General features: G+C 44.1%; 1 protein-coding gene across 1 annotated transcript in view; it reads left to right on the top strand.

The window, feature by feature from the left end:
- Positions 1-15,612: 15,612 nt before the first annotated feature.
- The window catches only part of GPC1 (glypican 1), a 108,745-nt gene continuing 102,296 nt past the window's right edge, over positions 15,613-22,061 (top strand). Inside the window, exon 1 of the mRNA XM_073581287.1 lies at positions 15,613-16,437. Coding sequence (XP_073437388.1) covers positions 16,272-16,437 — 166 coding nt within the window. The 5' untranslated portion in view covers positions 15,613-16,271. The remainder of the gene's footprint in view (positions 16,438-22,061) is intronic.

Below are 22,061 nucleotides of genomic sequence, written 5' to 3'. Positions count from 1 at the left end.
TATGTGCCCACGATGCGATTTTTAAGCGTTTTTGCCGTGATTTTCGGCACGAAAACGCAGCGAAAACGTTTAAAAATCGTGTGCAGAACGCACCCCATGCATTCCTATGCCATTCCGCACATGCTGTGCTAATGCTGCGCTTTTTTCCTCTGCGGAAACGCATCGCGGAAAAAATCGCAGCATGCTCATTCTTTTGTGCGGAATCGCAAAGAATTGCCACGATTCCGTACCCATAGGAATGCATGAGAATTGCTTACTTCCCGCATGTGGCTATGCCCCCCATGCGGGAAGTTAAGCGTCTCATGTGCGGTTGGTACCCACGGGGTGGAGGAGAGGAGACTGTCCTCCAGGCCCTGGGTACCATACCCCTGTAAAAAAAAGAATAAAAGATAAAAAATCGGGGTATATTTACCTTCCGACGTCCCGCGCTGCATTCCCGGCCTAAGCTTTCCCAGTAATGCCTTGCGGCAAGGTCCTGTGATGACGTAGTCTCACGTGACTCTAGCGGTCTCGCGAGATCGCTATAGTAACGCGAGACCAACGTCATCACAGGTCTCGCAAGGCATTACTGGGAACGCTGTGGCCCGGGAATGCAGCGCGGGACGTCGGAAGGTAAATATACCCCGATTTTTAATTTTTTTATCATTTTTATCATTTTATCTTTTACTATTGATGCCGCATAGGCGGCCTCAATAGTAAAAAGCTGGTCACACTTGTCAAACACTATGTTTGACGAGTGTGACCAACCTGTCAATCACTTTCCAAGCGATGCTTCAAATCGCTTGGAAAGTGCTTTAGAAAATCGCGGCAAAACTGCGAACGGAATCACGGTGAAATCGCGCGGAAAAAAACACGTGATTTCTGGGAAGGATAAATAATAAATATCTCAGCCACAGCGCTAGCGCTATAGTCTACTCAGCTGCAAAATATTAGGATAATACCACAAAATTACTCCAAATAAATAAATAATTAAAAGTTTTAATATTTGCGCTCAGAGATAGACTTTTATATATACTAAACTCACTCCTCAAGTAGAAGTGGAGAACTAAGTAGCCAACCTAGATTGCAACCTTCAATTAGCGATGAGGGTCAGGCACCGCCTACTTGACTCTTTACAAAAAACTTCAAAAATAGAAAATAAAAAAGAATTTTTTTAAAATTCAAATTATGCCACGTATGCAAAGTTCACCATAGGGCTAAGGAGAATAAAAATTGTCCATATAACGAAGAAAAAGAATAAGAAATACCTTGAGATTAGCTTCTTTGATCTGATGGTGCTTAGCAGTCCAGGTCCTGTGCATAGAAGGTTCCAATAAAACGACAACGATAATATTAATGGTGACATTATTCTGGACTTCATTAATATTATCGTTGTCGTTTTATTTAATTTGAATTTTAAAAAAATTCTTTTTTATTTTCTATTTTTGAAGTTTTTTGTAAAGAGTCAAGTAGGCGGTGCCTGACCCTCATCGCTAATTGAAGGTTGCAATCTAGGTTGGCTACTTAGTTCTCCACTTCTACTTGAGGAGTGAGTTTAGTATATATAAAAGTCTATCTCTGAGCGCAAATATTAAAACTTTTAATGATTTCTGGGAAGGAGTCCGGTTTTTAGTGTGCGTTTTAAAACGCTACGTGGGCCCATAGCCTCAAAGAACAATTTACATTTTACTCAAAAATATACCAATAAAGAGAAACGACAAACTGAACATTTGGAAGTGGTCTCTTAATTTTTGCCAGAGCTATATGGTGGCATGTTGCAATGATCTTAAAATTTAATTGCTGTGAAAGTGCAAATTAATAGAGTTTAAATGAGGAGAACTAATAAAATGCACGTACAATGTATAATATTTATCCGATCTCCATGAAAGTGCAACAGGGGTTCAAAATATCTGAGAATCTTTTGAGCATCAAATGGATAGTATGATGCCTAAGGATAATATTATCTACTCAGCTCCGCACACAGACTGAAAAGAAAAAAGTGGAATAGGAGATAAACCTTGTGAGTCAATATAAAGCAATCCATAATACCAGTAATGGCAGCTTTTCCACTAAGAATCATCCTAATGTGTGTCGTGTTACCTTCTTATTACTCAAACGTTCACAGGCTTTTGGTTACATACAAATAGGTATGTGAGAGTTGGAATAACTTTATATATAGCCTGAAAAACTCATATGAAACTTTGTGGAATCACAGAGATCCTGCACAAATCAAAAGCATTAACCACTTCCAGACCGCCCATAGACTATAAAAGTCTGTATGGTCTGCATTGTACTCTACAGTGGTGTTCTAGAATGTCACTACCTAGTAGAGCAGCTGCACCAAAGCAGACACAGCCAGACTTCCCATAGAGAAAGCAGATCTGGGTTATTACCATCTTTACCTTCTCTATCACTGTATAACACACCGCTTAACAATCACTGTGTATTCATTAATAGGAAGCAGTAACGCCCCTTCCTCGTCCGCACCCAATAGTCATGTTATCACTTGCAGGCAAAGAGCAGGAGCTGCAGAATCTTAGGAGACCCTGATCAGCTCTGTAATGCAGACAGGAAGTTGTGTTTCCACTATAACTGGGGCTAATATACTAATCACAGTTACATGGGAAATCGGATTGAAAAAAAAAAAGTGATGTGGAAATACCCCCAAATATCTTTTTATTAACTTATGTGGGGCACAGTATGTAAAATAAATAAAAAGAAATAAATAAAAATCAGGGAAAATGAAAGTCACTACCAATCAAAATCACCGTCAAAAGAAAAAAACACATCAGATATATAAAAAATAATTGGTATAAAAAGGGAATAAAATGTTAAAATGTTTTCAAGAATCTTTGACCATAATAAAAAAAAGTTTAAAAAATGTGAAACAGATAAGTATTTCCTTTATTTTCCCACTGATATCGCCTGATATCGATAAAGAAATAAGAAAAGAAAGTGTGAAAACAAATAAAATTACGTATCATGAAAAAAATGCAAAAATTATTTGAATATGTGAAGGAAAATATATATATACATTTTTTACAACTCTTTAAACCGCATGTATGGGAAAAACACCTGAAATTGTGCCTAGTCAGGAACGGGGGTAAATGGCTTGGTCTCAAAATGGTTAAAATACTGCTTCAAAACCACATTAAAAACACATAAAGAAAAACACATAAAAAGGCAATAAAAACACAAAATTCACAGCAAATTACTATTGCGTCTTTTGCTCCGGACACCTGCGAAAAACATGCAGAAAAAGCTCAATGCAAAGCATGTAGAGATTCTGCATGTGGGAACATGGCCTAAGGCCAGGTTCAGATTGCGTTAGGGCAGTCCGTTCAACGTATGTGTTAAACGGACTGCTCTAGCGCAACTACCTTCTTTGACTCGCGCTATGCGATCACTCTAACACAGATGCTTCATCTGCGCTAGCAGTGACGGACCCTCGGACGCTGCAGACTGTGTCCGAGGGTCCGTCACAGAAGGACGGCACATCGCTAATGCATGCTGATTATGACATGCGTTAGCGATGTGCTCGTCTATGGGTGCGTTAATGCCGCTATGTAACAAATGGGTTAAACGCTGCACCCGAACGCAGTATCAACCCAGCCTGAGGGTTATTGCACATGAGTTAAGTCACACATTTTGGCTCTATGCCACTTTGTGCTGCCCCCGTATCTTTTCTAAAAAGTACAATAAAGGGGCTTAGCGCAGGGAGCCACACCATGGCAAATTTTCTGTAATGTACACTAGACAACAGGAAAAGTTTGCAGATGAAATCTACGACAAGTATGAGCGCACAGAAAGTGATGCGCCAAATATATTAAGCCTTGTGCCTTTTAGTAAAGTGGGCACACCACATAACCGCAGGCTTTTGGCTTGTTGGCATTGGAAATTTCAGTCTTGATCAGTTCTATTGTTTCGGAGGAAGTACGTGGCGCACCTGCTACTCCACCGTAAGGAACCATTGAGGTTCCGCGAGCTGCCTTCATGCCTATGGCGCTACTCTGTACATGAGGCCTAAATTTTGCAATATTTATGTATAAATAGTAAGTTGATACAATGCAGGTTGTAAGAGCGGTCCCCACACGCAGATACATAAGGCCCATACAAGCCAGTCTTAGTAGTAAGATGCACAATATGACATGAATTAGTGTCAGTAAGCTGCCATAAGCCGCGCTTTGAAGTAGTTTTATTAACTTATTTTTTTTACTTTCTTTCCTTCTCTAAATCTCTCTTGGCCCACATTCACTCATGTGGTAATGTGAAGTAGGTCTGCATCTTGTTACATGGGACCAATAAGCGTATTTGCATGAATCGAGTCCCGTGTACATCGTGTCCTTTGTGACTGGGCTGAGTGGATATTGTCTTGTACGTTCTGTAATCTTTGAGAGCTCTGGTTGTGATGGACATATGGGGATCGCAGCATGGAGGCGTACCTGGGATGGTAAGCCCTTAGACAGCCACGGGCGCTGCGTTTCTTCTAGTATGTTAGTTTATGAAACTTTGTGGCTTCAAAGCGAGGATCCCAGACATCTGCACAGATCTTTCATATTGCCGTGCACCACAACAGCTGCAGCATTTGCATTCTGTACCAGGGAAACAACTCTGTTTCCGAACGCCACATTTTCTGGGTTAAGATATCTCTCCAGCTGCTATGTTAGGACACCCTGGGGGCACGGCGGCTGAATGTCAGTCAATTGACTGACAAACAGAAATTTTCACGTCATTATGAAAACAGAAATAAAGAAAATCATGACAGCGTTCACGAAAGATGATCAAATCTGAGTAATTATGGGTGCTGGAGCCATTTACTTATTGAGATCAGAAAAAGACTAAAAGTGGACATGCCATTGGTGGGACCAGGGATTCAGGAGAGAAGGGTCCCACCTCCAGCTCCAAAACGGCACAGACACATAAAGGGGTGCATTATGAAGAGCTATTGAAATACAAGGGGGCCCATCAACTTTTGTTGCACAGCGGTCTTCTTCAGTCCATGTCTGACCCTGTGAATAGATAAAATTAATATATGGACACTATATTCAGTATCTATCTACAAGATCTATATTGTCTATACAACAGCAGAATTAGATAACATGTGTCTACTGACCGGGAAGCAGGAAGCAAAGGCAAAACATTTGTGGTTGCAGGGGATGCAACCACGACCAGGCCAGTGTGGGAGGGGAGCCCGCCATGTCGCTGCACTGCAACACACCCCACTGGCCAATCAGAGGCCAGCAGCTGACGTCGGCGTGCAAGTCACGAGGGGTCCACGGCAGAGACGTCATGCGCTGCCCATACTGGAACATTGAAGTCAGGTAAAAAGAGGACGCCACACATTGTAGGAGCGAAGGATGGTAAGAAGGATTATTTATTTATCTTTTTTTATTTAATATATTGGAAAATAGCAGCAGAACATTATACCAGGGATGGGATGGGGAGTGTTTCACAAGGAAAGGACCTAGAATGAGGAGCATTATACAAGGAAGGGGCCGAGGATGTCGAGAATTATACAAAGAAAGGGCCCAGGATGGGAAGCATTATACATACAAAGAAGGGGACCAGGTTGGGAGACATTATACAATCAAGGGGCCGAGGAGGGGAAGCATTATACAAGGAAGGGGCCGTGGATGGGGAGCATTATACAAGGAAAGGGCCCAAGATGGGATACATTATACAAGGAAGGGGCCTAGGATCGGGAGCAGTATACAAGAAAGGGGCACTGGATGGGGAGTATTATACAAAGAAGGGGCCCAGGATGGGAAGCATTATACAAGAAAGGGGCCCGAGAGGGAGAGCATTACACAAGGAAGGGGCCCAGAATGGGGAGCATTATACAGCAAAAGGGCCCACGATGGGATGCATTATACAAGGAAGGGGCCCTGAATGAGGAGCATTATATAAGGAAGGGCCCCCAGATGGGGAGCATTATACAAGGAAGGGGCCCTGTATGGGGAGCGTTATACAAAGAAGGGGCCCTGGATGGGGGGCATTATACATGGAAAGGGCCCAGGATGGGAAGCACTATACAGCAGATCAGACTCTAGTTACTCCACAGGTGAGGATTAATCTGATTCCAATGCAACAATCCAGTTCTAGCATCAGATCCAGCTTTTAGGATGACAATTATGATTATATAGTCTGTTAGTTTTAGGCAGTAGCATTTTGTACAATACGAAATAAATAAGTAGATGTTCACCAAGAGTTAAGAACAATAACACTTTTTTCCTAGTTTTGATTGGACTGACTTGGAAATGGAAAAAAAAAGTTGATCTAAGTTATATCACTGTAATATTCTGGAAAATTGGAAGATCCAGCCCTACCCTTTCTGGTCACACAGATGCTGCATTATTAGAAGGTTAATGTGTTTGGGTGTGTAGAAGAAGGGTACAACAGATATTGCTAACAGTTTTCCAACAGACTCATGGAAAATCCAATCAATGCCTTTTCATCAGATTTCAAGCAAGAAAAGCTTTGAAAAGTTGTACTTTTTGCGCAAATGCAAGGTTGCACAAAAAAGGTGACTTTTGGCGTGTTCATGCCATTCTCGCCCCAGCTCAAATAAAGTGGGCAAAGGTGGGGTGGGAACAGAAGAGTGAACCCTGCATGTCAATTCCATGATGAATGGTGGCGTTCGCTATGCCACAGATCTTACTTCAACAGGGGCTGGAGTAAGATTTGTGGCGAGCCGCACATAGCAACACACGCCACTACGCACCTTGACTACGGTAATTCATTAAAGGCGTGAGCATAGGTGCTATATGCTGATCAGTGCATGTTTTCTGATGTTATCACTTCAATAAAGTCTGAAATTTTTTACTCCATCTTCAGCTGGATCTCCTCTGTGTCCTTAAACATTTGATATCTATCACAGTGGCAATGTTCGTGGCTCCGGAAGATGTCTTGCTGCATTGGTGAGCTGGCTTTTTCCCTTTTATATTTGGACCTTCTCCTCCGTCTTACCCCTTTAAACCTAAAAGGACATTCACATTATAGTATTTTGGTCAGTACTGTGTAACAGTATTTATAATCTGGAACCAAAGTAGACTTAATATATAGAAATAACGTAACTGTTTCAATTATACTATTATTATGTTATTGATTGCTTAAGAACATTTGTCAATAATCCAAAGGATAGATGACAATTTAGAGATGAGTGGCTGCCCACCTGCTGTATGATCAAAACCATATTAATAAGCCACAGAAGATAGGGATTCAGTTCTGTGAAGTAATGAACCAAAACTGGAACTATCAGGTGCATTCATCAGTAAAATGTCTTCAGGAGGATGAATGAAGCATACAAAAAAACAACGTGCCTACAGTGAAATATAGTGGTGGCTCAGTGATGCCTGCAGTGAAGCATGGAGGTGCTTGATGATGTTCTGCTACTGTTTGCTTCCTCTGTCACTGGAAACCAGCAGTGCATGGAGGGCTAGGAGGATTAAATCAAATATTAGTAGTGTAAAGGAGAAAACGTTGCGCCTTCTGTGAGGAACCTGAAGCCTAGGCATCACTGGATCTTCCAAAAGAGTGATAATTGCAAACATACTTCAAAGTTTACCAAGGCTCGTATTCAGAAGTTCTACAATATTCTAGTGACCATCACAGTCTTCTGAATTGAATCCCATAGAAAATATTTGGTGGGAATTGAAGAAGGAGATTGCAAGCTCAAGAATATTCCATGGGTTAATGGGCTAAGATTCCTCAGTAATACCTGCTTAGGGTATGTGCACACATTGAGGATTTGTCTCTGCGGATACGCTGCAGATCCGCAAGTGATTTACAGTACAATGCTATTCTATCATGGAAAAAAAACCCGCTGTGCACATGCTGCGGAAAAATCCGCGCTGAAATGCTACGTTTTTTTCCCCGCAGTATGTCAATTCTTTGTGCGGATTCTGCAGCATTTTTACACCCATTCCATTATAGGAATCCACAGGTGTAAAAATGCATGCCACATATGCACAAAATTCGCAGGAAATCCGCATTAAAACGCCCAGATTTTGACCTGTGGATTCTGCGAAAAAAAGCAGATTCTGAGCGGAACATTCCGCACACAAATCCGCAACGTGTGCACATATCCTTAAGCTTCAGTGTTCGGCTATGCATCACATTTGCAGCAGGTCATAACAGCCAGAGCTCCACTAAGTACTAAAAATGCATGTTATGAAGGGATGAATTTCTGGGGGGCCTGCGGCAGAGAAAGACCTAAGATAAGCCGAAGCGGTATTGTATTTTTGAGTTCTGAACTATATGACATCTTCCTCAGCTCCCCATTACATTTACATGATAGCTAGCTCATTATCTGTGTTATAGTACAGGCTTTTTGTCACCAAGATTTTGCTGCCCCATGTGAGAGCAGCATAATCTAGGGGCAGAGACCCTGATTTCAGTGATGTGCCACTTACTAGGCGGCTTGCTGTCATTTTGATAAAAATCGGTGTTCATCTGCTGCAGATCTAGCAGTTCTCTAAATGTAGAGCTCTGTATTACCCTATCCACACCACAGACTGGCAGCTTTCTGTATACACTGTGCATAGGCAGAAAGCTGCCAAACAGTGGAAGAGGCAGGGTTATACAGTGCTCATAAATATGGAGGACTACCTGGCAGCAGGTTTACTGGTCCTCTAATGATAATCTCCTGCTTATAAATGAGTTATTTTATCAAAACTACAGCAAACAGCCCAGTAAGTGACACATCCCGGGAATCAGGGTCTCTTTCTGTACATTATACTGCTATCAGATTAGGTAGCAAAAACCTAGTGAGAAATTCCCTTAAAATGTACATTGTATAGACAAATGACAGGGAATGTGGGCAATTAGGAGTTAGACACAACGTATAAAAATACAGTCCGTATTTTACGGTCGAAAAACGCAGAAATGTTCCCTGAACAGTGATCCGTATGTCATCCGTTGGCAATGCTAGGATGCGATTTTTTGCGCATGTAAGTATCCGGATTGCATCCGTATGCCGAGATTTTCTCGCCGACTTGCAAAATGGACATATAATGGAGCCCAATGACAGGTTAAAACACAAAGGAAAGAATAGATATAGACACATAGAACCCATATATATATACACGTTATTGAGACACACACATATATATATATATTTCAGAGAGTTCTACATAGCATAATAGCCGCTAAATCAATTGCCGGCTTCTGTAAAATAAGTCATGTCAGACTAACTTAATTTCCTTCTATGACAGAATCACTGATTGGGTGCATCAGGGAAATGCTGTAGATATAGTATACCTTGACTTCAGTAAAGCATTTGACAAAGTATCTCACACAATTCTTATTGAAAAAATGGCTAAGTATGGAATGGACAAGGCAACTGTTAGGTGGATTCATAACTGGCTTAGTGATCGGACCCAAAGAGTGGTCGTAAATGGCTGCACATCCAGTTGGAAGAATGTCTCAAGTGGGGTACCACAGGGCTCTGTCCTGGGCCCTTTATTGTTCAACATCTTTATCAACGATTTAGATGAAGGAATTGAGGGTAAACTGATTAAATTTGCTGATGACACAAAGCTAGGAGGGATAGCTAATACTAGCGAAGAGAGAGAGAGGATTCAAAAAGATATAAATAAACTGGAGCAGTGGGCAGCAACTAACATAATGGTTTTTAACAGGGAAAAATGCAAAGTACTACATCTGGGCAATAAAAATGAAAAAAGCATATACAGAATGGGCGGAATAGGGCTAAGCAACAGCACATGTGAAAAAGACTTGGGTACACTAATAGATCACAGACTGAATATGAGTCAACAGTGTGATGCAGCAGCAAAAAAGGCAAATGCAATTCTAGGATGGATTAACAGAAGCATACAGTCTAGATCACGTGAAGTCATTATTGCCCTATCCTCCTCTTTGGTCAGACCTCATTTGGAATACTGTGTGCAGTTTTGGGCGCCACATTTTAAAAAAGACATCAACAAACTGGAGCAAGTTCAGAAAAGAGCGACCAGAATGGTGACCGGTCTGCAAACCCTGTCTTATGAGGAAAGGTTGCAGGATTTGGGAATGTTTAGCTTTCAGAAGAGAAGACTGAGAGGAGACTTAATAGCTGTCTACAAATATCTCAAGGGCTGTCACATTGTAGAAGGATCAACTTTATTCTCATTTGCACAAGGAAAGACTAGAAGCAATGGGATGAAACTGAATGGGAGGAGACAGATTAGATATTAGAAAAAACTTTTTGACAGTTAGTGAGATCAATGAGTGGAACAGGCTGCCACGAGAAGTGGTGAGTACTCCTTCAATAGAAGTCTTCAAACAGAGGCTAGTCAGACATCTGTCTGGGATGATTTAGTGAATCCTGCTTTGAGCAGGGGGTTGGACCAGATGGCCCAGGAGGTCCCTTCCAACTCTACGATTCTATGATTACAAAACCCAACATGAAATGACACATGGTTTGCATACAGTAAACCATTTCATTTCATTTATTTTTTTATGTCTTTGACTAATAATTAGATTAGGGTAGTTTCTCAACTTTTTCCCATCATCCCATCAGGAACTTTTTAGATCACCGTGGGTCAGGCGGGGAGTCTGCGCAGCCTCAGTGACTACTGCTGACGTCATTGAGGCTGCACGGAGTCCCCGGCTGAACTGAGGTGAACTCAGGAGCGTGGGAAAAAGTTCAGAAACTTTCCCACGCTTATCAGTTCATCTCCGGTCAGCCGGGGCACCTGCGCAGACATTTCATTCATTCTGCATTGGTTTACAGCGGGACCGGTAGCATTAGCACTGGTGCCGATTATAAACTAGTTAACCTCTTTTGATGGATTGCAGTGGGGGACCTGACTGTACTGCGGAGCGGTATGGATATTGTTTTTTTTTTATTTGTTTTTTGTTACAGGAGAACAAGGGATTCTGTTGGATTGGCAGCATAATACATTTTGTCAAAAAACCTTGTGTAATTATTTCATTAGAAGAATTTGTAATTAATGTGTGTGTCTTTTTTAACCCTTTACTACTATAGGATTAATAATGGAGAGGTGTCTTACTGACACCTCTCCATTATTAACCCGGCTTAATGTCACCTTTCAATAGCAAGGTGACATTAACCCATTATTAACCCATGAGCCACAGCTAAAGGCAATGGGAGTAGAACAGCTAAGTGACAGAAAAGGCGCATTTTATAGATGCGCCTTTTCTGGGGTGTCTAGGGGCAGATTTTTGTAGCTGGGGGCAATAACAATGGTCCCTCTCAAGGCTATTAATATCTGCCCTCACTCAACTGGCATTCCCTCTCTGGCGGAGAAATTACCGCGGGAGCTCACGCAATTTTTTTCAACGAATTTACCCCTTACTTCAACACCTACATGTTCCAAATTTTACACACACACCCTAATCTAATTATTAGTCAAAGACATAAAAAAAAATGAAATAAAATTGTTTACTGTATGTAAACCATGTGTCATTTCATGTCGGGTTTTGGAATGATTTTACAGAAGCCGGCAATTGATTTAGCGGCTATTATGCTATGTAGAACTCTATGAAAAAAAAATATATATATATGTGTCTCAATGACATGTACTATGTGTATATGTCTATTCTTTCCGTTCTTTATTAAACATGTCTTTGTGATTTTACTGTATCGCACACTGAATTGCCGGCTTTTGTTGACACCAATGCGTATTTCTCGCAAGTCACACGTCTGGTCTGTGTGTAATCTGTTTTTGTCTCGCCCCAATAGACTTGCATTGGCGTATCACGGGCGTAATAAGGTGACAATCACAGCATGCTGCGATTTTCTCAGCACGTATAATACGGCCGAGAAGAAATCGGCTGATGGCAGCTGCCCCATAGATTAACATTGGGACGAGTGCAGTGCGTTTTTTCTGCGCATAGCACTCGTCCGTATTTCTTGCTGGTGTGACTCCGGCCTAAGTGTTCTGCTTGTGTCTAAATTCTTCCAAAATGGCAAATAATACAACATTTAATTCTCTTCTACAACTCTGCAAACAACACTGCCATGGAAATATGATGATTTATCAGTTTGTGAAACAAATGTTTACCCTCCTGACACCGATATTCGGTGATAAATATTCATGGATGTTTATGTTTTCTTTCACATCCCATCACCATTTACCTTCACGGTAATATGTCTGGCAATCTGTAATATTTAACCCCCCACAGATAAAGGAGGTCAGAGTGCAGAGGTCATCAGAGGATTTGACAAGGTCATAGTCAGACTGGACAGGTCAAGTGTCTGTGTCCACATATATTTATATCTCGCCAGTGATGGATAGTGACTGCGTGGGGATGAAGGTCAGCAGAATGTAGGTGCTTGTGACAGCAGTGGTTTCTTGGACCATAACTAGAAATACTGATCACACAATAACTAAATGTTTAAAGGGAACCTGTCAGCAGGAATATGCTCAGTAACCTACAGGCAGTGTCATGTCGGCGCCGTTATACTGATTACAATGATACCTTGGCTGATGAAATCCGTCTTGTGGTTCTTGTGTAATCTTTATTTTCAGTTTTGTGTTAATGATATATCAGTGCTCCGGGGCGGCCTGTGGGGGTCTGATTAGGTATTCATGTGTATGGCTTCTGACATGTCACAGATCCCTCACTGACCTGGTCCGATGGGTGTTGCGGTCCGGCGCCTCCCTTCTTCTCACGGTGACGTCCTCTTCTTTGCTGCCGACAGGCAGCAAAGTAGAGGACGTCACCGTGAGAAGAAGGGAGGCGCCGGACCGCAACACCCATCGGACCGGACCCCCGGGTGAGTATAATCTAACTCTTTTTTCTTATCTGTCGGTGCCGGCAGCTCATAGTCGAAAAAAGGGGTGACAGATTTCCTTTAAAGTAACCCTTATTTGAAATAAACCACATTTTTTCATCTAAGCCTATGAAGTGCTGCCTGCATTGTTTCCCTGTCTGGACTGGAGTAAGTATTGGATGCTTTGTTGAGGAGGCGTGCACCCACTTATTGGTATTGTGATGTTCCATTTTTTTGTATAGATAGATAGATATGTGATAGATAGAAAATAGATAGATAACAGATAGCTCTATAGATAGATAATAGACAGATATGAGAGAAAGATAATAGATATGAGACATAGAAAGATATGGACGACTAGATATATAGATATTAGATAGACAGATAATAGATGATAGATAGATTTGACTATTTCCTCTAATCACATGAGTGCTATTAACCCTCTCCTCCATTATGTAGGCAGGTTTCAGAAGGCTACATCGAGGCCACAATACAGAGACCTCCATAGTTCAAAGTCATATCCTAGGGTAATCCAAGGTATATTCTGTAGAACGAGTTACCTCCCTGCTGCATCCATCCTGGGGGGCACTAAACTGCATCCATAGGATAAGAAACATGGAAGGAAGGAAATGAAAGGAAATGTGAGGATAGGAAGAAGGAGAGCAAGAGAAATAAGGAAGGAAAGGAAGAAGGAAAGGAAGAAGGAAAAAGGATGGCATGAAAGAATGGGAGATTCTGAGCTTCCAGTTTCCTTCTGTATTTTTCTGGTTTGCTATAATTCTTCCATTCAGATTTCTTCATTTTGCTGAGACAAAACACAATAGTAAATAACAATAACCAAGTGTATGAATGTAGAGCGATATCTGCCGCAGCCGTCCATGCCCCACTCTCACGCCCTGGCATGCCCCACTCTTACGCACGCCCCAGCATAGTCCCACTCTCACGCCCCAGCATACCCCACTCACACGCCCCCGGCATACCCCACTCACACACCCCGGCATACCCCACTCACACGCCTCGGCATACCCCCACTCTCACACTCCGGCATACCCCCACTCTCACACCTCGACATGCCCCACTCTCACACCTCGACATGCCCCACACTCACACCCCGGCATGCGCCACTCTCACACCTCGGCATGCACCATCTCACGCCCCGGCATGCCCCACTCTCATGCTCCGGCATACCCCACTCTCACGCCCCAGCATACCCCACTCACACGCCCCCGGCATACCCCACTCACACACCCCGGCATACCCCACTCACACGCCTCGGCATACCCCCACTCTCACACTCCGGCATACCCCCACTCTCACACCTCGACATGCCCCACTCTCACACCTCGACATGCCCCACACTCACACCCCGGCATGCGCCACTCTCACACCTCGGCATGCACCATCTCACGCCCCGGCATGCCCCACTCTCATGCTCCGGCATACCCCACTCTCACGCCCCGGCATGCCCCACTCACACGCCCCAGCATACCCCACTCACACGCCTCGGTATGCCCCACTCTCACGCCCCGGCATACCCCACTCACACACCCCGGCATACCCCACTCACACGCCTCGGCATACCCCCACTCTCACACTCCGGCATACCCCCACTCTCACACCTCGACATGCCCCACTCTCACACCTTGACATGCCCCACTCTCACACCCCGGCATGCGCCACTCTCACACCTCGGCATGCACCATCTCACGCCCCGGCATGCCCCACTCTCATGCTCTGGCATACCCCACTCTCACGCCCCGGCATGCCCCACTCACACGCCCCAGCATACCCCACTCACATGCCTCGGTATGCCCCACTCTCACGCCCCGGGATACCCCACTCTCACGCCCCGGGATACCCCACTCTCACGCCCCGGCATGCCCCACTCTCACACCTCGACATGCCCCACACTCACACCTCAGCATCCCCCACTCTCACACCCCGGCATGCGCCACTCTCACAATCCGGCATGCCCCACTCACGTCCCGGCATACCCCACTCTCACGTCCCGGCATACCCCACTCTCACGCCCCGGCATACCCCACTCTCACGCCCCGGCATGCCGCACTCTCACGCCCTGGCATACTCCACTCTCACGCCCCACTCACACGCCCCGGCATACCCCACTCTCACGCCCCGGCATACCCCACTCTCATGCCCCGGCATGCCGCACTCTCACGCCCTGGCATACTCCACTCTCACGCCCCACTCACACGCCCCGGCATATCCCACTCTCACGCCCCGGCATACCCCACTCTCACGCCTCGGCATACCCCACTCTCACGCCCCGGCATGCCCCACTCTCACGCCCCGGCATGCCCCACTCTCACGCCCCGGCATGCCCCACTCTCACGCCCCGGCATGCCCCACTCTCACGCCCTGGAATGCCCCACTCTCACGCCCCGGCATACCCCACTCTCACGCCCCGGCATGCCCCACTCTCACGCCCCGGCATGCCCCACTCTCACGTCCCGGCATGCCCCACTCTCACGCCCCGGCATGCCCCACTCTCACACCCCGGAATGCCCCACTCTCACGCCCTGGAATGCCCCACTCTCACGCCCCGGCATACCCCACTGTCACGCCCCGGCATGCCCCACTCTCACGCCCTGGCATGCCCCACTCTCACGCCCCGGCATGCCCCACTCTCACGCCCCGGAATGCCCCACTCTCACGCCCCGGAATGCCCCACTCTCACGCCCCGGAATGCCCCACTCTCACACCCCGGAATGCCCCACTCTCACACCCCGGAATGCCCCACTCTCACACCCTTCCACCCTCCCCTCCTGTCCGGCCACAACCACCCAACCAGGACACACAGGACTCGGCTGCAGGGCTGCTGTGATGGTGCCTGTGATTGGCTGATCCTCCTCAATGTGCACGGTGCAGCGCTCAGTGGCCGCTTCAGTCTGTGGAGGGAGCGCGGCTGTCAGCATCATCCTCCTCCTCTGCAGCAGCATCGTCCCTGGCATCAGCCTGTCCCCGGAGCCGCACCGGTCAGCCGGCACTGGGAGCCTCACCTCTCCGCAGCCTGTGCGAGGAGCAGCGGGGACAGCACCACATTGTGTGACGCCTCACAAGAAGGGACCTGCTGTGACACCATGGGGGAGGCTCCTGCACACTGACTGCTGTGCTGGAGAGGGAGCATGTGCTGAGAGGCTGCAGTGACCCAGCTGTGCTGAGGCTGGTGACACATCTCTGGTGCCTGCAGCTGGATGTCACTGTCCTGGGAGAGGAGGACTGATACTGGAGGACCCCACATCACAGGCTGAGCAGCATCCTCCTCTCTGCAGACACTGTGGACATGCCCTGTGCCTCCTCATATCCTGGGGCCCCCCAGTGCCCCTGAGGTGAATGCCCTGCAGCCCCAGTAATGATGTGCTAGCTGGTGCCTGTGCTCTCAGTCAGGGGTCCTGAGCCACACAGGACAAGCTCTCAAGGGCTCTCTCCGTGGTCACCTGTGCATGTTGCCTCCTTTGCCTGTGGTCAACATATTTTACTTCCACAAGTTTATTTTTTTTTGGCCTCTCTGCATCTCTCATCCTCTGAGGACATGGAGTGGTCATGTGGACATTCGTGGTGGCATCTTGGAATTGTCTTCTTTGTGCATTGGGCAGCTGGAGAGATGGGGAACAAAGCCAAGAGCTGTGAAGCCGTGAGACAGGTGTACAGTGCCAAAAGCTTCAGCCTCAGCGGGGTCCCTCAGTCAGAGATCTCAGGTGAGTGCTGCACTGGGGGGTCTGGGGATGTCCATGCATCTATGGAATAAGAAAACACAATGGGGGTCATCATGGGGAGAAGAACATGGTCCAGAAACCACCAGTAAGTGCAGTCTTACCAGTTGATGCCACTGCCACAATGACAACATATGGTTAATGTAGGGAAAGCTATAAGAGCTTTGGGTTACCTCCTCCTATACAGTGTCTTTATGAGACCAGAAGACGATACCCAATATAAATGGTCACTTGTGTATATGGACAACTTGAGATAGCTCAACCGCATACTATGACATGGTGAGATGTGACATGTGGTGGAGATACCTGGCTTCACTACTTCATATATTGACAACATGAAGAATAGACTCAGCTAAGAAATCTCAGATTGAATTAATCTCAGATCATAATGGATGGAGTTTACGTTGTATGAGGCCTCTGTCCTTGTTCTTCCATAAGTGGCTCATCAGTAGAGTTAGTGTGCTCGTCTATAGTGTTATTATACTGTAGTGTCTTGCAGGTTGGTGTCCCAATTGAAGGAGTAATGTAATGATTTAATCAACTAGAGCTCAGACTAATCCTGCAGCCTTTTCAAAATGTCTTCTTCCAGTTTCTGGTCATTGAAGGAATGTTCTACCTAAGGTCCTAATGTTCTACCCAAGGTTTCTAATGTTCTACCTAAGTTCCTAATATTCTGCCTAAGCTCCTAATGTTCTACCTAAGGTTCTAATGTTCTACCTAAACTTGTAATGTTCTACCTAAACTCGTAATGTTCTACCTAAACTTGTAATGTTCTACCTAAACTCGTAATGTTCTACCTAAACTTGTAATGTTCCACCTAAACTCGTAATGTTCTACCTAAACTCGTAATGTTCTACCTAAACTCGTAATGTTCTACCTAAACTCCTAATGTTCTACCTAAGGTTTATAATGTTCTACCTAAGGTCCTAATTTTCTACCTAAGCTCCTAATGTTCTACCTAAGGTTCTAATGTTCTACCTAAACTTGTAATGTTCTACCTAAGCTCGTAATGTTTTACCTAAACTTGTAATGTTCTACCTAAACTCGTAATGTTCTACCTAAACTCGTAATGTTCTACCTAAACTCGTAATGTTCTACCTAAACTCCTAATGTTCTACCTAAGGTTTATAATGTTCTACCTAAGGTCCTAATTTTCTACCTAAGCTCCTAATGTTCTACCTAAGGTTCCAATGTTCTACCTAAACTTGTAATGTTCTACCTAAACTCCTAATGTTCTACCTAAACTCCTAATGTTCTACCCAAGGTTTCTAATGTTCTACCTAAGCTCCTAATGTTCTGCCTAAGCTCCTAATGTTCTACCTAAGGTTCTAATGTTCTACCTAAACTTGTAATGTTCTACCTAAACTTGTAATGTTCTACCTAAACTCGTAATGTTCTACCTAAACTTGTAATGTTCTACCTAAACTCGTAATGTTCTACCTAAACTCGTAATGTTCTACCTAAACTTGTAATGTTCTACCTAGACTTGTAATGTTCTACCTAAACTCGTAATGTTCTACCTAAACTCGTAATGTTCTACCTAAACTCCTAATGTTCTACCTAAGGTTTATAATGTTCTACGTAAGGTCCTAATTTTCTACCTAAGGTCCTAATTTTCTACCTAAGGTCCTAATGTTCTACCTAATGTCATAATGTTCTACCTAAGGTCCTAATTAGACTGATGCCTTGTATATTACCCATGATATGTAGCAGACACTTCTTGAGGTTTAGTTATGCTTTGTGACCTAAGTTCCTCAGTTACGTGTTATATATGTTCTCACAAATGTTTCGAGGTTATAAAATTCTTCCGTGACACTCCAAAGATCTCCTCCATCTGATTTCTTCACATTTGCGTACCTTAGTTTGACATCTTTGGTGACTTATCAGAAAGATCTAACCTGCATACCCTGCCTGCCTGACATCTCAGGTGTGTTCTCACAGTCTATTTGAAGTTGGTGCCCCAGATTGACATTTTATAGGTGTGTACTGTAGCAAGATTTCATCTGTGTACCAAGCCTGACAGCTTTTCTCTATGTTCTCTGCTAAGATTCCAGGTGTGTAGAGAAGGTTATGTCATGAGCAGGATCCTGTCGAGACATGTAGCTGGATGCATTAGGTTGATCTCAGGCCAATGACGCATCCTTGGTATTGTGCTGGATGTAGGTTCTCGAGGTATAGAAAACCCATCCATACTCGCCTGCTCATCAGTGAAGGCACACAGTGACGGCTGGCCACTGCATGTTACAAGGTTGTCACTGTTCATCATTTGGCCTTTATGTGCATCGCTCAATGGCTTCTAGGCAGTGTTATAAGGTAGTGAGGTCAGCTTTATGTGGGAGTCATTGATTTTATTGGACTTATTTATGTGACTTATTTATGGGTCTGATGACACAGACGCTTGGTTAGTATACCAGTCTTCATCCAAGGGCTTCTTTTCAGTGTGTTGGGGACCTGGAGCTAAACGTTCACCTTAAGGGGTAGATTTATTAATCCTGTGTAATATTTAGACAAGTCAAACTTAAACCAAAGTCTAGAAACGTATCAACTTTATCCCAATGTCTCATGCTTGATATGAACTATGTGCCAAAAGCTGATACAATGGCAAATATAGAAAACAGGTAAAGGTAATATGTCACCAGGGTTTTGCTGCCTTCCTGAAGGAAGCATAATGAAGGGGAAGACACCGGGATTCTAGTGATGTATCACTTACTGGCCTTCTTGCTGCAGTGTTGATAAGATCGCCGTTTTATCTGCCGTGGATCTAGCAGCTCTCTGAATGCTGAGCTCTGTATAACCCCGCCCATTCCACTGATTGGTAGATTACTGTGTACAATGTGTATAGTCAGAAAGCTGCCAATCAGTGGTGGGAGCGGGGATATACAGAACTCTTGAATATAGAGGACTACATGGCAGCAGGTTTTCTAGTCCTCTAATGATAATCTACTGCTGATAAAACTGTGATTTTATGAAAACTACATCAAGCAGCCCTGTAAGTGCCATATCTCTGGAATCAGAGCTTTTGCGCCTACATTATGCTGCTCTCAGATGAGATAGCAAAAATCTGGTGACACAGTCTCTTAGTGGATTTCTGTTCCATTTACAATAGCCCTGCTTACGTCCATTTGGTTAAGATCACGCCTGTAACTTTATTTATTAATATTAGCAAATACCTCCAGTTAGAAATGTAGTAGAGTTCTTCTGATTCACCATGTTCCTTACCCCATGTACAGGCATGTCATGACCTTAGGTATCCATGATTACGACCACTTACAGCTAACTAACTGTCACTATATGAATGTTTGTAACCAGTGATACTTGAGCCACTACAATGCCTGCACATGGCGCAAATGACATAGTGAATCAGAAGAACTATACTATAGCAACATAGGTTAACAAGAGAATGATACTACATTTCTAATTGGAGGCATTTGCTGATATTATTATTATTACACCTACTTCACATTGGGCTAGGATCTTGGCGATGGGAATACCCCTTTAGGCCTCACATATACATTAGATAGCTGTGGGTGTGATCCCTTTAATCTTTGTCCTCTATTCCCATACACCTTTGATAGCTGCTGGCTGAACCATCATTTAGCACATCGTTGGCAGCTAGCTCGCTCAGCTCTCCCATACACAGGAGTGTTCGCTTGGCCTAGCAATCCTGAGAAGGCCTCTGCCAGATGTCTCTGGCGGCAGCTCATCTCTAGAGAACAAAAGCACCTGAAGTCTAAAATTGGACATGTCAGATCCTTACCAATCATCCGTCGGACGCCCGTACGTGTAGGACAGTTGGCCGATTCCATCGATATTGACCAACCTCAGTCTAATGTGTGTTGGGGTATTACCCCGGGACAGCTGCATTGATCTCCCTCATCTTCTGTACTCCTACTTGCTGGATATTATTCTTATGGAAGAATAAGGTGGAGATTGTATGATTTTATCAAGTCATTAAGTTTTGTTATGTATTTATGACAAGGAAAAAAGCCGCTCGCTGGCCATAGGCATGAGATATTTATCTGCAGACCAGTGTCTGTTATGGCCATACACAAAAGACTAATATCAGATCCAACTAATAGAAGCTGAGTCCGACAATGGTCAGTGTTAAAAACAAATATGAATACCTGCGCTTATTCCCACTTTCAAGGTATTATAAGGAAAAACCTGTGTGAAAAAGCTGCAAGATTGTGCACATTAATGGTATTGGTGAGCGTTTACACTGTGACACAGATAAACTTGGATAATCAAGGCAATTGGTACCAGCTGTTATGCATAGAAATAAAAAAGCACACTAGACGTGAATTATTACCTTGTCACCACTAAAATGTGTACATGAATAATATACCGGTACTAAATGGTTGTTAAAAGGAGGTCTAATAGGATAAAAGAATATCAAAGTTTATTGGTTACAAAAGAAAAAATCTCATAAAATATATCAATAAATAATTACAGGTACAATTGAGATGAAAGGAACAGATCAGGACAGGACATGATAGGTAAAGTGCGTACAATGAAAAACCCTGTAGGTTCAAAAAGAGAAATATGAGTATTCTGATGTCAGTAATTCAAATAATCCATAGATAGGAAGAGGTCTAGATAGTGAAACAGTAGCTCAATGTCTGTTAAAAAGTAACAGCAGGTTCATTCTGGATATATTATGTATAGTTAGAAGAGGTTATTTACCCATTGTGTTAGATAGTCCTGTCTGCTGCACGGCCATGTTCCCCGACGCGCGTTTCGCATCAACATCGCTTCCCCACGCCCCCTGAGGAAGCGACATTGATGCGAAATGCGCTTTGGGAAATTATCATTCCTTGCCCCTAATGGAGGTCACAATCTAGGGCCAATTCCCTAAGAAGCCAGTTATCCTATCGGCATGGCAGGAGACCGAACATACAAACTCCATGATATTGCTCCTAGTTGGAACGGAACCAAGGCAGCATGGCAATATTATTTACTACTATGCCAATAAGCTGCTGCACTATGTAACTACGCCCTCGGAAGACGTGGAGGGTCCATGTCTGTACATTCTTTACAGTGAAGACTCTGTCCAAGTGAAGTGAAAAGTGACCAATGGAGGAAATGTGATAAAATAATAAAATAACCTTTGCTTATCCTTTAGAGGGAATCTGGCACCCTATTTTTGCCATTGAATCTGAGAGCAGCATAATGTAGGAGCAGAGACCCTGATACCAGCGATGTGTCACTTACTGTAATGCTTGCTGTAGTTTTTATCAAATAATTGTTTTATGAGCAGGAGATTATCATTAGAAGACTGGTAAATCTGCTGCCACCATATTCATAAGCCCTGTATAACCCCGCCTCCAGCACTAATTGGCAGCTTTCTGCCTATGCACAGTGTGCACAACAAAGAAAAGCAGTGGTGTGGATGAGGTTCTACACAGCTCAGCATTGAGAGAACTGGGTTGAACTGAAGATACGGGGTATATTGCTAGAATTAGGGTCTGCGCCCCTACTTCTGTCATGGGAGATTTCAACTATCCTGACATTTGTTGGGAATCTCTCTCAGGCAAAACTATCAGGTCAAGGAAATTCTTATCCTCTCTTGCTGACAACTTTATCTTCCAAAAGGTAGGGGAGAAAACAAG

This window comes from Dendrobates tinctorius, unplaced genomic scaffold (assembly GCF_039654945.1).
Source record: "Dendrobates tinctorius isolate UK_male_01 unplaced genomic scaffold, ASM3965494v1 ptg000069l, whole genome shotgun sequence".
In the NCBI taxonomy this organism is placed as follows: Eukaryota; Metazoa; Chordata; class Amphibia; order Anura; family Dendrobatidae; genus Dendrobates; species Dendrobates tinctorius.
The sequence above is the reverse complement of the archived record's forward strand: the minus strand, read 5'-3'. Positions and strand labels throughout refer to the sequence as shown.